Raw genomic sequence first — 18,979 nt, 5'->3', positions numbered from 1 at the left:
GACAGGATGAAGCCCTACAACTCACTCCCACACAGACAGGATGAAGCCCTACAACTCACTCCCACGCAGACAGGATGAAGCCCTACAACTCACTCCCACGCAGACAGGATGAAGCCCTACAACTCACTCCCACGCAGACAGGATGGAGCCCTACAACTCACTCCCACGCAGACAGGATGAAGCCCTACAACTCACTCCCACGCAGACAGGATGGAGCCCTACAACTCACTCCCACGCAGACAGGATGGAGCCCTACAACTCACTCCCACGCAGACAGGATGAAGCCCTACAACTCACTCCCACGCAGACAGGATGAAGCCCTACAACTCACTCCCACGCAGACAGGATGGAGCCCTACAACTCACTCCCACGCAGACGGGATGGAGCCCTACAACTCACTCCCACGCAGACGGGATGAAGCGCTACAACTCACTCCCACGCAGACGGGATGGAGCCCTACAACTCACTCCCACGCAGACGGGATGAAGCCCTACAACTCACTCCCATGCAGACGGGATGAAGCCCTACAACTCACTCCCATGCAGACGGGATGGAGCCCTACAACTCACTCCCATGCAGACGGGATGAAGCCCTACAACTCACTCCCATGCAGACGGGATGAAGCCCTACAACTCACTCCCATGCAGACGGGATGAAGCCCTACAACTTACTCCCATGCAGACGGGATGAAGCCCTACAACTCACTCCCATGCAGACGGGATGAAGCCCTACAACTCACTCCCATGCAGACGGGATGGAGCCCTACAACTCACTCCCATGCAGACGGGATGAAGCCCTACAACTCACTCCCATGCAGACGGGATGAAGCCCTACAACTCACTCCCATGCAGACGGGATGAAGCCCTACAACTCACTCCCATGCAGACGGGATGGAGCCCTACAACTCACTCCCATGCAGACGGGATGGAGCCCTACAACTCACTCCCATGCAGACGGGATGAAGCCCTACAACTCACTCCCATGCAGACGGGATGGAGCCCTACAACTCACTCCCATGCAGACGGGATGAAGCCCTACAACTCACTCCCATGCAGACGGGATGAAGCCCTACAACTCAGTCCCATGCAAACGGGATGTAGCCCTACAACTCAGTCCCATGCAGACGGGATGAAGCCCTACAACTCACTCCCATGCAGACGGGATGAAGCCCTACAACTCACTCCCATGCAGACGGGATGAAGCCCTACAACTCACTCCCATGCAGACGGGATGAAGCCCTACAACTCACTCCCATGCAGACGGGATGAAGCCCTACAACTCACTCCCATGCAGACGGGATGAAGCCCTACAACTCACTCCCATGCAGACGGGATGAAGCCCTACAACTCACTCCCATGCAGACGGGATGAAGCCCTACAACTCACTCCCATGCAGACGGGATGTAGCCCTACAACTCACTCCCATGCAGACAGGATGGAGCCCTACAACTCAGTCCCATGCAGACAGGATGGAGCCCTACAACTCAGTCCCATGCAGACGGGATGGAGCCCTACAACTCACTCCCATGCAGACGGGATGAAGCCCTACAACTCACTCCCATGCAGACGGGATGAAGCCCTACAACTCACTCCCATGCAGACGGGATGAAGCCCTACAACTCACTCCCATGCAGACGGGATGAAGCCCTACAACTCACTCCCATGCAGACGGGATGAAGCCCTACAACTCACTCCCATGCAAACAGGATGTAGCCCTACAACTCACTCCCATGCAGACAGGATGTAGCCCTACAACTCACTCCCATGCAGACAGGATGGAGCCCTACAACTCAGTCCCATGCAGACAGGATGGAGCCCTACAACTCAGTCCCATGCAGACGGGATGAAGCCCTACAACTCACTCCCATGCAGACGGGATGAAGCCCTACAACTCACTCCCATGCAGACGGGATGAAGCCCTACAACTCACTCCCATGCAGACGGGATGAAGCCCTACAACTCACTCCCATGCAGACGGGATGAAGCCCTACAACTCACTCCCATGCAGACGGGATGAAGCCCTACAACTCACTCCCATGCAGACGGGATGAAGCCCTACAACTCACTCCCATGCAGACGGGATGAAGCCCTACAACTCACTCCCATGCAGACGGGATGAAGCCCTACAACTCACTCCCATGCAGACGGGATGAAGCCCTACAACTCACTCCCATGCAGACAGGATGAAGCCCTACAACTCACTCCCATGCAGACGGGATGAAGCCCAATTTGAAATGGTTTATACTTTTACTTTTGATACTTAAGTATATTTTTGCACTTACATTTACTTTTGATACTTAAGTATATTTAAAACCAAATACTTTTACTCAAGTAATAATTTAGTGGGTGACTTTCACTTTTACTTGAGTCATTTTCTATTAAGGTATCTTTACTTTTACTCAAGTATGAGAATTGGGTACTTTTTCCACCACTGAGTCTACTGCACAAGTTTCTAACCTCTACTGTACACAGCAACAACCAGAGTTCTTTCTTGCCAAGAGCTCTCAAACTATGCAAATGTATTGCTATATCACTAAAGACATTGATATGCATATTTATTGATTTGGTGGTATGCCATTTTGTTGTTTATGACTTATCACTTATTGATGATGTACTGTTCATAGAGTTAGGCTTATTATATATTTTACTTGTGTTTAATTTTCTTATTGTTGTACGACATCGCATTTTATGTAAAGGTAACTGCCAAAATAAAGGAAACATCTAAATAAATGAGGGATACAAGGCATATTGAAAGCAGGTGCTTCTACACAGATGTGGTTACTGAGTTAATTAAGGAATTAACATCCCATCAACAAAACACCAAATTATGAAATTTCTCGTGGAAGAATAGTGTCGCATCCTCATAGAGTTCCAGACACTTGTAGAACCCATGTCAAGGCGCATTGAAGCTGGTCTGGCGGCTCGTGGTGGCCCAACCCCCTATTACGACACTTTATTTTGGTGTTTCCTTTATTTTGGCAGTTACCTGTATGTTTCTGCATATGAACCAAGATGTTCAGATAAACCTCAACCTAAGCTGAGGTTATGGTGTACCGGAATGTGGAAATAAAGTTAGATTTAGGGTTGGAGTCAGGGTTGAACCAGGATGTGGACATGAAGCTAGGGTTAGGGTTGCGGTCAGGTTCAGGGTTGAACCAGGATGTGGACATGAAGCTAGGGTTAGGGTTGCGGTCAGGGTCAGGGTTAAACCAGGATGTGGACATGAAGCTAGGGTTAGGGTTGCGATCAGGGTTATGGTTGAACTAGGATGTGGAAATGAAGCTAGGGTTAGGGTTGGGGCTAGGGTTGGGGTTGGAGCTAGGGTTGTGGTTGGGGCTAGGGTTGTGGTTGGGGCTAGGGTTGTGGTTGGGGCTAGGGTTGTGGTTGGGGCTAGGGTTGTGGTTGGGGCTAGGGTTGTGGTTGTGGTTGGGGAAAGCTTGTAGTACCAGGGGTGTTGAAGTGCTTGATCAGTGGTATATCTCTTCATGAAGTCTTTCTCCATCAGGTGACAGATAAAGTCTTTAGCTGGAATTAATCAAAACAGTTTCAAATCATTACTGAACATTCACATTGTTGATTCCTTACCAATTTACACTATCTCCAGATACACTACATGACCAAAAGTATGTGGACACCTGCTCGTCAAACATCTCATTCCAAGTCATGGGCATTAATATGGAGTTGGCCCCATCTTTGCTGCTATAACATCCTTCACAGTTATGGTGCTGATGTTGCTTCTAGAGGCAGTTTGGAACACGGTAGTGAGTGTTGCAACCAAGGACAGATGATATTTATGTACTAAATGCTTCAGCACTCGGCGGTCCCGTTCTGTGAGCTTGTGTGGCCAACCACTTTGCGTTGTTGCTCCTAGACGTTTCCACTTCACAATAACAACACTTACACTACAGTTGACCGGGGCAGCTCTAGCAGGGCAGAAATTTGACAAGCTGACTTGTTGGAAAGGTGGCATCCTATGACGGCATCACGTTGAAAGTCACTAAGCTCTTCAGTATGGGCCATTCTACTGCCCATGTTTGTTTATGGAGATTGCGAGGCTGTGTGCTTTATACACCTGTCAGCAACGGGTGTGGCTGAAATAGCCGATACCATTAATTTGAAGGGGTGTCCACATACTTGTGTATGGTACAGTACAATCAATGGCTTACAAATCCACACAAAGTAGACATGGTATTCATTCACAGTCCAACGTAATCTATGTCTTTGAAACGAGTGCAGATCATTGAAAAAGGATTCATGCTTTTATTGTGTTTTTTGTGTGATCCTCTGACTTTTTTTCTATTATCAAAATAAAGTAAAAAGTGTGTTTAAGATACCTGAATCGGAGATGTCATCCCAGTAAGGAGAGTCAAACTCATACTCTGCCTTCAGTATCTGCTCAAACAGCTTAGCATCGTTCTCGTCGTAAAACGGAGGGTAGCCACACAACCTGAAAGAGTTCATATGACATGAGGGAACACTCTTTGCTCCATACATCGAACGCAGTTAATAAAATATCCAATTTAAAATTGGGTTGTAAGGATGTAATATCACTGTAGCGCTATTAAGTGCCAAGAGTCCCAGCCACAGATCGACCATACCAACACGACCATACCAAATAACGTGGGGGTGTGAAGATCATTGAAGTACACGGACAGAACCATTTAAGAATTGGACAACTTTTGGACCGAGCTGCTCTAGCGAGTGTTCTATAACAGATGTTTAAATGCACAAGCACCAGTCAGTATATAGAGTATGAGACTGTATTTGTGTTGGAGGACTAAGCAGATAACTTACAGAATATAAGAGATGACTCCGATGGACCAGCAGTCTACTGCTTTGCTGTACGGTTTCTGAGCCAACACCTCAGGAGCTGCCAACAACATGAAACCGCAAAGTCAGAGGAGGAGAGAGGAAGAGAGGGAGAGTCAGAAATACAGAGATGTAGAGAGATTTGGTGAAAAACAGAAGGGCTAAGAGGGAGAAAGACAGAGAGGGAGAGCGTGATTGAGAAAGACGGAGGGACTGATTGCGACAGAGTCCATTGAAGTTCGTGTTTTACCCTCTCAATCAGAGCTCTAGTGGGTTACATCACACACACACACACACACACACACACACACACACACACACACACACACACACACACACACACACACACACACAGAGAGAAAAACAGAGAGAGCTTTTGAAGGACTAACAGTTGATACAATAGCACTCCAACATAAATGGCATTCGAGGAGGAGGTTGTGAATGGATCAGGGAGAGAAAGAGAGGGGGTAGTGAGAGAGATCACGCATGCACACACCCACAAACACATGGACACACACACACACTCATGCACGCACAGATCTCTTACCCACGTATCCCGGGGTCCCACAGGCTGTAGACATGACACTGCCTGTATCCTCGATCTTAGACAGGCCGAAGTCACTGATCATGATCTTAGAGTCCTCGTCCATACTGTAATACAACAGATTCTCTGGCTAGAGAGAGAAAAGAGACAAAAGAAAGACAGAGAGAGTGAAAGAGAGAGGGTGAGAGTGTGGAGGGGAGACAGAGAGAGCAAGAAAGCGAGAGACAGGGAGGGAGAGAGAGACACGGATGGAGAGAGAAAGAAAGAGAGGCAGAGAGAAAGAGAGCGAGAGAGAGGGAGGAACAGAGAGAGAAAGAGAGAAGGGAGAGAGGAGAGAGAGAGAGAAAGAGAGAAAGAGAGAAGGGAAAGAGAGATAGAGTGAGAGAGAAAATTAGGGTATGACGTTATGATAAAAAGTGAAAAGATTACAACTGGAGCTTCGAAGCTTTTCTTACAGAAACCTTAATGATTCCGGTAAGAAATAATTGGCAAGAAAAGTTGTTGAGGGAGTACATTGGCACCTCTTCTTCCAGCCTGGGATGTGGCAGCATGCCTAAACCTGAGGGAGGATCTGTTGCATTCCATGTTCAAATGGTCAAATAGTGATTGCTTGGCAACATTGCACCAACAGCTGTATCCATGTAAAATATTTAAATATGAAAATTATAATTTGGCAGGAGAGGAGTAAATTAACCTAGATTTCCAGCTTTCTCACATTGGTGAACACGAGACATGGATGTGTAGCAATACAAGACAAAGAGTAATTGGAGTGGTTGTTATTTTTTAGTACTAATCTAATGGACAGCATCTAATACTAATGTATCTATTTCTACAGGAATCATGACCATTTCACAACAGTACAAGATCTCATCAACTGACTCTCCAAGGAGGGAAACAAGCAGATCGGCCCTGTGTAGGATGACCCTGTGTAGGATGACCCTGTGTTAGATGACCCTGTGTAGGATGACCCTGTGTAGGATGACCCTGTGTAGGATGACCCTGTGTAGGATGACCCTGTGTAGGATGACCCTGTGTAGGATGACCCTGTGTAGGATGACCCTGTGTAGGATGACCCTGTGTAGGATGACCCTGTGTAGGATGACCCTGTGTAGGATGACCATGTGTAGGATGACCATGTGCAGGATGACCCTGTGCAGGATGACCATGTGTAGGATGACCATGTGTAGGATGACCCAGTGTAGGATGACCATGTGTAGGATGACCCAGTGTAGGATGACCATGTATGGTATGACCATGTATGGTATGACCATGTCGTGGAGGTGTGTGTATGTATGTATGTGTGTGTGCGTCAGGGTCAATTATCTTTCAGTTCCAGACAATTCAGGAAGTACACCGAAATTCCAAATCTATTCAATGCTTTTCAATGAGTAACACTTAGAATTTCTGAATTCACTGGAATTTAAATGGATTTGACCCCAACCCTGGTTTGCGTGCATGTGTGAGTGTGTGTGTGTTTGTGCATGTGTGAGTGTGTGTAGGCACGTGCGTGCATGTGTGAGGGTGTGTATGCACGTGCATGCATGTGTGAGTGTGTGTAAGGCACGTGCGTGCATGTGTGAGTGTGTGTAGGCACATGCGTGCATGTGTGAGTGTGTGTAAGGCACGTGCGTGCATGTGTGAGTGTGTGTAAGGCACGTGCGTGCATGTGTGAGTGTGTGTAGGCACATGTGAGTGTGTGTGTTTGTGCATGTGTGAGGGTGTGTATGCACGTGCATGCATGTGTGAGTGTGTGTAAGGCACGTGCGTGCATGTGTGAGTGTGTGTGAGTGTCGAGTTGCCATACCTTCAGGTCCCTGTGTACGATGCCCATGTCATGGAGGTATTTGACAGCGTCCAGGATCTGGTGGATGAGTTGGCTGGCGTCTCTCTCCGTGTAGAAACCCTTCTCTACGATGCGGTCAAACAGCTCCCCTCCAGACACCCTGACAGAGACACACATCCATGATACTAATAATGGGACCCGATGCTTCCCTGCTTGGCACACAACATTAAGGAGATAGTGTGGCAGTAAGGCCCTGCTATAGACTAGTGTCCTGTCCAGGGGGTGTACTTGTACATCAAGCTGCCTCATGCTACAGAAAGGGGATAGGCCCTTACTCCTATAAGCCGTTCCCGGCACGCACGAGCCAATGCTACTTACGTATAATACTTACTTGCAGGTGCTGGACAAAAAGAAGGCCCTATACATACAGAAAAAGGGAATGTCCGCTCACTGTTTTGCTTCTCCCAAACACAATATTTGAAGAAAGGAAAAACATGTCTTCAACTCTTACCCCACACCAGTCCAGCAATCTGTCCCCGATTCAGGACTTACAGTATTTCTACCAGAACACTGAATAAGAAGGGGAGAGAGCGGTGGCAGAGATAAAGAGAGACAGAGAGAGAGATAAAGAGAGAGAGAGAGAGAGAGAGAGAGAGAGAGAACGAGAGAGAACGAGAGAGAACGAGAGAGAACGAGAGAGAACGAGAGAGAACGAGAGAGAGAGAACGAGAGAGAGAGAACGAGAGAGAACGAGAGAGAACGAGAGAGAACGAGAGAGAACGAGAGAGAGAGAGAACGAGAGAGCGAGAGAGAGAGAAAAGAAAGAGCCGACTCACAGCTGCATGACCAGGTACAAGTGGGATGTGCTCTCAAATATATCCTCCAGTGAAACAATGTTGGTGTGCTTGATTCTGAAAAAGAAAGAAAGACACAAGGAAGACAGAAAGACAGGGATATTATTATGACAATATACACTGAGTGCACAAAACATTAAGAACACCTGCTCTTTCCATGACATAGACTGACATCGACTGAATCCAGGTGAAAGCTATGATCCCTTATTGATGTCACTTGTTAAATCCACTTCAAATCAGCGTAGGTGAAGGGGAGACGACAGGTTAAAGAAGGAGTTTTAAGACTTGAGTCATAGATTGTGTATGTGCCATTCAGAGGGTGAATGGCTAGACAAAATATTTCAGTGCCTTTGAACGGGGTATTGTAGTAGGTGCCAGGTGCCGGTTTGTGTCAATAACTGCAAACGCTGCTGGGTTTTTCACACTCAACAGTTTCCCGTGTGTGTCAAGAATGGTCCACCGCCCAAAGCCCATCTAGCCAACTTGACAACCGTGGGAAGCATTGGGCCAGCATCTCTGTGGAACGTTTGACACCTTGTAGAGTCGAAGCCCAATGAATTGAGGCTGTTCTTGAGGGAAAACGTTCAACTCAATTATTAGGAAGGTGTTCCTTATGTTTGGTATACTCAGTGTACAGTACTATGCTGCACGGTGTCTCGTTCTCAATACTGTCATGTGATCACCAGGTGGCACCATTGCTGTGTTTAAGAGTGTGTAGGAGTACCATACACAAAGCCTCATCCCATAAATAGAGAACTTGTAATATCGTGGGGCCGGTTGTTTTCTTCTCACACCAAAACGTACAGTATTCTCTGACAGAGGAGTGTTTCATCATCTCTATCCAGAATATATGGATATATTTTGGAGACAGCTCCTGACATTGGCTGAACACACCAGTGTCCATGTCCTGATGCAGCACCACAGACGAGAGAGAAGCGAGCCAGTTAGGGGGAGTTCTATAGTTACTGAGGGAATTACACTGGCAGGAACAGCACTGGTAATACACAAGCCAACAACGAGACATCCAAGGCTGAGGCAGGACATTGCTCCGTTGTTACACTGTAAGCATTCATGTAGGCGATATGTGACACTGTGTTGTTGCTGTAAAGAAAAGAGCGAGAGGATGGAGGAGAGAGGATGTCAATGTGTATGTCTATGAGTATGTCTCTCTCCCTCCCCTCAATTCTATTTCTCTCTCTCCTTCATCACACTGCTGCAGGGAACTCCACACACACACACACACACACACACACACACACACACACACACACACACAATCTCCCCCCCCGCCTCTGTATGTGCTGTTGCCCTAGCAACAAGGACACTAAAAATAGGTTTATCTTCTTTACTCCTGACATTTCCGGTGCACAATCCTGGTGTTTCTACTGACAGGACACATATATATAACGTACTGTATCATGCATCCAGCCAGTACCCCTTCTCCACTGGCATTCACTGCTTAACATCAAGTTGGCTCTGCCGTACATTACCATGAGCCAATAGATAGATACCATGCTGTCAATTCTTTACATTGACAGATCCTGTGTGTTACTTAAGCAATAAGGCCCAAGAGGTTGTGGTATATGGCCAATATAGCACAGCTAAGGGCTGTTCTTATGCACGATGCAAAGCAGAGTTGCTATTTTCTTTATTGCTATTATTATCTGATTACCAATTGTAATTAGAGCAGTAAAAATAAATGTTTCGTCATACCCGTGGTATGCCACGGCTGTCAGCCAATCAGCGTTCAGGGCTGAAACCACCCAGTTTATAATTTCAATTTTACATTTTAGTAATTGACCAGATGCTCTTATCCAGAGCGACTTACAGGAGCAATTAGGGTTGAGTGCATTGCTCAAGGGCACAGCAACAGATGTTAGACCTAGTCTGCTCGGGGATTTGACCCAGCAACCTCTCGGTTACTGGCCCGACCGCTAGGCTACCTGCCGCCTTCAGCCTCTTTCCTGAACCTCAACGTAATGAGTATTCAAATATTTTCATGACTGATGATGGGGAAACGACCTGGTATTCATTATTAAAGCTGGAATCTGCAGTTGCTACATCCATTTTTGGACGTATTAATTATTGATATGTAGCCTACCCATTGATTCTTGAAGAATAGGCTATAACTTAGAAATGCCTCATGAGCTCAGTTCACCTGTCACTTCCATCGGAACCCAAAATATAAGTTGGTATTACTCATGTTTGTAAACAACGTAAATATAAACAAACATTGTATAGCCTCAAAACATGGTTTAAACTATAATGTTGATATCATGGAAGGTCAGTCCTTGCACCCATAGCTCTGTTTATGTATTTGAGAATGATTACATTTCTTCAGGCCCATCAGTTAGCATTTTACCAAAACAGAGGCGCCGTGGCCGCTTTGTTATTGTTTCAACTGCGGATTCTAGCATTAAGGATATCGAGTTATGTAGTGGTGTGGTGTGTTTTGTGGTGTTAATTCTCTATGTTACTGACCTGTGCAGCACAGCGATCTCATTCTCGATGTTGTTCTCCTTTCCCTGCAGAGCCTTCTTGGGGATACACTTGATGGCCACCAGCCTCTGGGTCCCCTTCTCCTCCGCTAGCACCACCTCCGAGAACGCCCCCCTGGAGCACAGGAAACACACATGTTCAAAAATATGACACACACTTACAGTTACACTTACTAACTGCAAAGACCAATCCAAATACTGTACATTAAAATGGGTTAAAGATGTGTTGCTGAACATATGTCACCAATGCAAAAGTGAGGCAGTTAGTCTTGGTCCCTAGAACCCAAGTCAATAAGGCCTGCTTGTCTCAAAGGTGGGTTACTAAAACGATAGTGACATTTTAATAAGAGGAAAGGGTCTGGCCCAACTCAATAGGTGGAGTTCTTGGGAAATAAGGCGTGTGGATCACTTTGCACAAAGAGTGTTCGCACGTGAGCTGCATGACTCCTGTTGGGGCGAGTGTGGCTATAGAAAGAGCCTCCCTTCCTCCTCAGAGAGAGCACACACCAAGGGCGGCTGAGGGTATCCCCCATAGATCCCCATGGCCTAACCAGGCACAACCTGTCCAACACATTCCCCATGGCCAGCCACTATTACCATGCACATTCTGTCCACCATCTCTCCCACGAACGTAGGCTCTCTCCACCCAGGGAGGGCCTCCCCATGGCTGCTATAACCAGGCACATCGTGTCTGTCCCTAACCCATGCCAGTAGCACCTCTCTACCAATGGACGGTGTCCCCACGGCCACCCTCTAATAAGGCACATCCTGTTTCTCTCATCCCATCCCTCCCAGTAGCAGCACAGGTTCTCTCCCCCCAGGGAGGGTTTCCCCAAGGTGGACTAGCTACTATAACCAGGAACATCACATGCACTCCAGGCTCTCCACAGCTGTGTGTGTCATGGCAGCCAGGTCCTGTGGGGTTCAGGGCAGAGGAGAGTCTGGATAAACAAAAACACGAGTGTTTGCTCACTCATCATCACTAGCCATCCACATCACCCATCCCAACCCCAACCCTGTCTGACTCCCACAAAAATAACCATTGAAACAGCCCTCCATCTAGATATATATAAAACAAAAATTCTACAAGCCAGTCTCTCTCGCTGCTATTTGGGATAGTGCTGTGTTTTTGGTTGCCCCCACTACCACCTACCTGTCAGTCTCAAAGTTCACATGGCAAACAGTTTTAGAGGCACTACAGCAATGTCTCCATTGTGAATTATTCAATAGGCCACCCACACACACAGCCATGTGCACGCGCGCGCACGCTGTGCAATCAGAAACAGATGCGGTTAGAGACAGATGACGATGAAGACGTGTACACTCACGTTACCAGCTATTATACAACCTCGCAAAAAAAAAAAAAAAAGCTCTCTTTTCAGAATCAAGCACACCAACATTGTTTTACTTGAGGACATCTTTGAGAGCACATCCCACTTGCAGCTGTGATCTCTCTCTCTCTCGACTCATTCCCCTTGTTAAACAACACTCACACACACAACTTGATGCTATTATTTATTCAATTTTATAGAAGGAATATTTCCTTATAGAAGGAATGCAACCAAAAAAGAGCAACCCAGTAAACCCACATAACAGTCTGGTTGGTATTGAGCAAAAACATGCACTGATGGGCACGCACGTTCACAGAGAACTGGGGCGTTATGGTAATTCTATCACTTGTTGTGGTCAGTTCCATCGCTCCCTGCTATAGGGCATGAGGGTGAGTGGAGGGTCAGTTACGGTGCTGAGGTTCTGAGAGAATCAACATAAAGGCCCCTCTATCCCATTTGGTGAGCCTGACAACCTCATTTGGCTGACAGCACATCTCTTCATCTCTTAATTGTAAATCGCTCTGGATTAGGGTCCGCTAAATTACTAAAATGTCAATGTTAATTGAAAGCATGTAAACTTTACGGTTCTCAGCCGCTGTCACGAACAACCCTGCACTGCTGTAGGGTACATTGGCGCACCACTTTCACTCACTGAGCTGAGCATTACACCAACCACACACACACACAGGCACGCACACTTAAATAACTTAAACTATATTACATAACTTAAATGTAATATATTCTAATCCTACGCAGTCTGTTGAATTCCCATATCTTGTTTACTCCCCTTGCATTCATTTTGAAAGTCGCTGTAAGTCCTTGACACCCCATGATGAGACTTCCTGCCACCCATGGCCCTCAGTCTTGTGCTCAATGAGCCAGTGGTGCAGAAAGGGTTGCATGGTTAGGCTGATTCCAAAAAGAGGGGATCAAATCTCACGCATTCACTGCACTTCCCCGTCCACATAATTGTCTTCAAATTTAGCCTGCAAGCAACAAAATCAAATAAAGTTGCACTTCTTATCGACCTGGAAAAGGAGACAAGCCATTGCTTTATTTGTGCTGTTCGACCCAGAAAAAAACTCTATATTCACGCTGTACCTATAAAGTCTGCCCTGGCCTGTTTTACAGTAAATGTTAACTGATATTTTATCACTAGGCCACAAGGACACAAAGCTCTCTCGTACTCTGTCAGTAAAATCCTAATGGCCTGTGCCTGGCAACCCTTAAAGACCACTGAGCTGAGGGCCTGAGCCCCATGAAAGGGACAATCAAGGTAGAGTGTATGGCTCACTCCCTCCCTCAATCCAGAGAGCTAAACATAGTGTAACTATTACACACACAGAGGAGGTCCGTTTCAACCGAGGACAGGATTAGAAGCAGATGTGCATCTTTACTTAGCTGGTGAATTACACACACACACACACACACACACAAAATCGTTCAAAGGTTTGGGGTCACTTAGAAATGTCCTTGTTTTTGAAAGAAAAGCACATTTTTGGTCCATTAAAATAACATCAAATTGATCAGAAATACAGTGTAGACATTGTTAATATTGTAAATTACTATTGTAGCTGGAAACGGCAGATTTTTTATGGAATATCTACATAGGCGTACAGAGGCCCATTATCAGCAACGATGACTCCTGTGTTCCAATGGCACGTTGTTTTAGCTAATCCAAGTTTATCATTTTAAAAGGCTAATTGATCATTAGAAAACCCTTTTGCAATTATGTTAGCAGAGCTGAAAACGGTTGTGCTGATTAAGAAAGTAATAAAACTGGCCTTCTTTAGACAAGTTGAGTATCTGGAGCATCAGCATTTGTGTGTTCGATTACAGGCTCAAAATGGCCAGAAACAAAGACCTTTCTTCTGAAACTCGTCAGTCTATTCTTGTTCTGGGAAATGAAGGCTATTCCATGCGAGAAATTGGCAAGAAACTGTAGATCTCGTACAACGATGTGTACTACTCCCTTCACAGAACAGCGCAAACTGGCTCTGACCAGAATAGAAAGAGGAGTGGGAGGCCCCGGTGCACAACTGAGCAAGAGGACAAGTAGATTAGAGTGTCTAGTTGGAGAAACAGACGCAGTCCTCAAATGGCAGCTTCATGAAATAGTACCCGCACAACACCAGTCTCAACGTCAACAGTGAAGAGGCGACTCTGGGATGCTGGCCTTCTAGGCAGAGTTGCAAAGAAAAAGCCATATCTCAGACTGGCCAATAAAAAGAAAAGATTAAGATGGGCAAAAGAACACAGACACTGGACAGAGGAACTCTGCCTAGAAGGCCAGCATCCCGGAGTCGCCTCTTCAACTGTTTGCCATTAGTGGCAATAAATATTATTGTTGCCAAAGGTTTGCCGCAGATTCACCACTAGTGGCAAACATTTGCAAACTTCTGGTAACATTGTTTTGCACACTATGTAATTTTCAACAAATTTGCCACAAAAAAAATTTTTTTTTAAGGGATATTATATCTATACTTTGACTCTAAGTATCGATAAATGTTCATTTTTGCTAGAGTTGGCTAACGCTAGTCGACTATACTTGCCATAGTGAGCCATGTTTTCAGTACTTTTATTCCATGACTGATCAAACATTTTCTCCCGCTCTCATCTCTCTGCAGCAGATTTACAGTATAGAGACTTACAGTATAGAGACTTACAGTACAGAGACATACAGTATAGAGACATACAGTATAGAGACTTACAGTATAGAGAGCAATATGTTTGGAACATCAAATAGCAATAAAATCACAATATTGAATCGCAATACATATAGAATCGTGAGCATAGCAATACATATTGTATCGGCACTTAAGTATCATGATATCGTATTCGTGAAGTCACTGGCAATTCCTAGCCCTAAAACGGAAGCTTAGCAGCTATCTGAAAAACAATACATACTGGTATTTAAATTATTTATAGAATAACACGACTACTACAGATGATTGCTTATAACACTTCCAGTATGCCACAATATTGATATTATCCTTAGCAATGGTGACACCAACACCATCTCAGATATGTGGGTTGAGAGATTAATTTCCCAAAATGGAAAATGGATTAAATATGCCATAGATAAATAGGCAGGCCAGCGATGGTTCAGCTAGTGTAATGTGTCTCTAGTGCAGTGATCTGAGTGCACACAAGAATATGAGTGGTGAGTGAGAATGAGAGGCAGAGAGGAAAGGAGGCTGTGTTTAACCTAGGTTGACATGCAGGGGGAGAGAGAGGGGGGAGGAACGGAGCGTGACAGACCGCGCGCAGGCACACGCACAGAGTCTGAAGAAACATCACTAGCCTTTTAGCTCTGAGCTTGTACGCTTTCCATCATTAGCATGGGAATAAATCTCAGCCATGAGAGAACTATCGCACCCATCACCCAAACGAGCCCAAATATTTGGTGCACAAACATATGGATTGAATACACATGCAGTACACACTGTTCATACACGCACAGCACAGTAATACACTGGCTTGTAGTCAACATTTGCCATTAGCTATTGATGTAAACCGGAGTCCCTGTGGGCTCTCAGATTACCAAAACATTGTGTGTAATGATACCAGTGTGCTTTTAGAATCCACATCCAAATAGACATGTACTGTATGTGGTGATGTCTTCTGTACTATATAATAGCTTCATTACCTTATCAAATCAAACAAGTGTTGTGAGCCAAATGCAAATTCATATACAGATCTGCCATCTTAAGGATCCGCCCCTTTTTTTTTTTTATCGCCTAAAATGACATACCCAAATCGAACTGCCTGTAACTTAGGCCCTGAAGCAAGGATATGCATATTCTTGGTACCGTTTGAAAGGAAACACTTTGAAGTTTGTGGAAATGTGAAGGGAATGTAGGAGAATATAACACAATAGATCTGGTAAAAGATAATACAAAGACAAAACAACCGTTCTTTTGGGGTTAAATACAGAGCCTTCAGAAAGTATTCATGCCCCTTGACTTGTTCCACATTTTGTTGTGTTACAGCCTGAATTGTCACACACAATAATGTCAAAGTGGAATTATGTTTTTTCAAATTTTCAAATTAATCAATTAAAAGCTGAAATGCCTTAAGTCAATAAGTATTCATCCTCTTTGTTATGGCAAGCCTAAATAAGTTCAGGAGTAAACATTTGCTTAACAAGTCACATAATAAGTTGCATGGACTCACTCTGTGTGCAATAATAGTGTTTAACATGATTTTTTTATGACTACCTCATCTCTGTACCCTACACATTCAAAAATCTATAAGGTCCCTCAGTCGAACAGTACATTTCAAACACAAATTCAACCACAAAGACCAGAGAGGTTTTCCAATGCCTCACAAAGAAGAGCACATATTGGTAGGTGGGTAAAATAAAAAGAAGCAGACATTGAATATCCCTTTGAGCACGGTGAAGTTATTAATTACACTTTGGATGGTGTACCAATACACCCAGTCATTACAAACATACAGGTGTCCTTCCTAACTCAGTTGCCGGAGAGGAAGGAACCGCTCAGGAATTTCACCATGAGGCCAGTGGTAACTTTAAAACAGTTACAGAGTTAAATGACTGTGACAGGAGAAAACTGAGGATGGATCAACGACATTGTAGTTACTCTACAATGCTAACCTACAGTACCTTCGGAAAGTGTTCAGACCCCTTGAATTTTTCTACGTTTTGTTACATTTAGCCCTATTCTAAAATGGATTAAAACATATTTTTCAAATCCTCAGCAACTACACACACTACCCCATAATGACTAAGCGAAAACATGTTTTTAGAAATCTTTGCAAGTGTATTAAAATTCAAAAACAGAAATACCTTATTTACATAAGTATTCAGACCCCAAAATATCTAAACCTGTTTACTTTGTCATTATGGGGTATTGTGTGTAGATGAGGGAAAAAATGATTTAATACATTTTAGAATAAGGCTGTAACCTAACAAAATTTGGAAAAAGTCAAGGGGTCTGAATACTTTCCGAAGGCACTGTAAATGACAGAGTAAAAAGAAGCAAGCCTGTACAGAATTGTAAAAAATCCAAAACATGCATCTTGTTTGCAATAAGGCACTAAAGTAAAATTGCTAAATATTTGGCAAAAAAATGACCTTTACGTCGTGAATACAAAGATTAACTTTTGGGGGCAAATCCAACACATATTTTCAAGCATGGTGGCTGCATCATGTTATGGGTACGCTTGTCATCGGCAAGGACTAGGGAGTTTTTTGGGGATAAAAAGAAACGGAAGAGAGATACAATTCAAAATCAAATAGCTAAATTATCCATGATATGACCATCTTGAAACAATTCCATATGTTAGCATCAGGAAATTAAAATGAGCCTTGTGAGCTGGCGGAAAATGAGCAGTTATCTTTCTCTCCATGCGGGTGCAGTTGAGTCATTGGATCAGGGCTTGCTATCAAAATGATGCTCTTGCTTGTGCAAACGCTAGGCCTAGGTCCTATTACTGCAACATTCAAATGTACAAAAATTGATCTAAAATGCAGCCATACACATCAACAACCATCGTTTTATATAGCTTAATAACACAAGATAGATATTGGTCTCCACTGGGATACGACATACAAGTGTCTAGTGCAGGGCTCACCACCCTTGTTCCTGGAGAGCTACTGTCCTGTAGGTTTTCACTCCAACCTGATTCTAATAATTAGCTGGTTGATAAACTGAACCAGGTTAGTTACAACTGGGGTTGGAGCGAAAACCTACAGGTGGGTAGCTCCCCGGGAACAGGGTTGGAGACCCCTGGTCGAGTGTATCCTAAGGTTACGAATTAACTCAAAATTGGCACAAATAACTCAATACCCCGATTGACTTGATGTAGTTACACAGTTCAAATATGGACAGTCAAGGGTTATTTTACCCCCAATCTTGATTAGAAATGACCATACCAGACACTGTTGGATAACATAAATAGGAAACTAATAAAATAAGTCAGTAGGCTACATCAACATTAGGCTCTAGTCATACAAAGTGTCGGGTAAATTGCAAAAGTAGATTTAAACGAGGAAATATTGTATTTATATTGTACGGAATGCTTGTCAAATAAATCAATCAGCCTTACTCTGTTCAAAAAGGACTTAGTTGTTGCAATGACAATACCAACCAGAGGGCGAACATATCTTGAAAGACTGTGGTTACAAGCATCTTGTATTGAGCAGTAATGAGGTGCCCAATGTTTGCAATTGAGATCAGCTGCGTGGGTGAATTTAACGCAAATTTATGGTTTAACGAGACAGTAGCTGGCGATAATAAGGATGCTGCCTTTTGAGGAAGACTTTCGAGGCAGGGTGTCAAAATTGGCGTGTCCCAATCCCATGTAAGGAGGCTATCCCTTAAGAGTCCGTTGCTAAGCTAGCTAGTTAACACGTTGGCCACGACAGCAGGCGATCTCATCCTGCTTATATCGGCTGTTTTCGCATCCTGCTTATATCGGCTGTTTTCGAGATGAACACCCTAAACTAACTAGTCGTAGATTCAGCAATGTCTCAATTGTGAAGAACCGGACAGTTTTAAATCCTGAATTGGTGAACTTGCTAGCCAGCAAATCGTTTTCAGGTACTAAAGTGGGCACCTGATCGCGTTTCACTCCATTGCATTGGCAGGAGAAAACAGTCCTACCCAATAGCCAGCCAAGTTATTTGTACATCCTGTTGATGAGTCTGTTTTGCTACCTAGCTGCAGTGTTTGATTACCTTGCCACTTTCCCTTCCCTTATTGTGTTGCACCATTCCCTTATTGTGTTGCACCATTGGGGTTGGTGTTACTAGTTACAATGAGGCTACATTTTTCTACTCTTTCTGTAAACTTGACCAAGCCTAAAAATATGCAAAACTGTTAACAAATGATTGCAGAGTAATAAAGGTAGTTGTGGCTTAAGCAACTTGAACCAGCACTGACATTTGAGCAGTGAGGTTAATTTCTTTCCCCTCCTCTCTGCTTGTTCCAGGTTGAAGGACATCCCACCCTGCACATGTAAATAACTTGTTGTGAACCTCCCAGACACCACCGTAATCGCCATATCCAAGAATATTATTCAGGAGTGTGCAACATCACAATGTTAAATAAATTCACCCATATTGTTTATCCAGATTTGTCAGGACATTGTAATTTATGAAGCTCATTCTAAAATACAGATGTGATTTCTGTCCCA

The 18,979-nt window shown here is 44.4% G+C and overlaps 1 protein-coding gene across 1 annotated transcript in view; it reads right to left on the bottom strand.

Annotated features, from left to right (window-relative positions):
* The window catches only part of LOC120021633 (calcium/calmodulin-dependent protein kinase type 1-like), a 54,970-nt gene that overhangs the window by 5,236 nt on the left and 30,755 nt on the right, over window positions 1-18,979 (bottom strand). Inside the window, exons 2-8 of the mRNA XM_038965442.1 lie at window positions 10,471-10,602; window positions 7,972-8,046; window positions 7,157-7,295; window positions 5,356-5,482; window positions 4,794-4,869; window positions 4,334-4,446; window positions 3,446-3,524 (exon numbers count right to left, since the gene is read on the bottom strand). Of these exons, the coding sequence (XP_038821370.1) occupies window positions 3,446-3,524; window positions 4,334-4,446; window positions 4,794-4,869; window positions 5,356-5,482; window positions 7,157-7,295; window positions 7,972-8,046; window positions 10,471-10,602 (741 nt within the window). The remainder of the gene's footprint in view (window positions 1-3,445; window positions 3,525-4,333; window positions 4,447-4,793; window positions 4,870-5,355; window positions 5,483-7,156; window positions 7,296-7,971; window positions 8,047-10,470; window positions 10,603-18,979) is intronic.

This window comes from Salvelinus namaycush, chromosome 2 (assembly GCF_016432855.1).
Source record: "Salvelinus namaycush isolate Seneca chromosome 2, SaNama_1.0, whole genome shotgun sequence".
Classification (NCBI taxonomy): Eukaryota; Metazoa; Chordata; class Actinopteri; order Salmoniformes; family Salmonidae; genus Salvelinus; species Salvelinus namaycush.
Note: the sequence above shows the minus strand (reverse complement) of the source record. Positions and strands in the feature narration are given on the sequence as shown.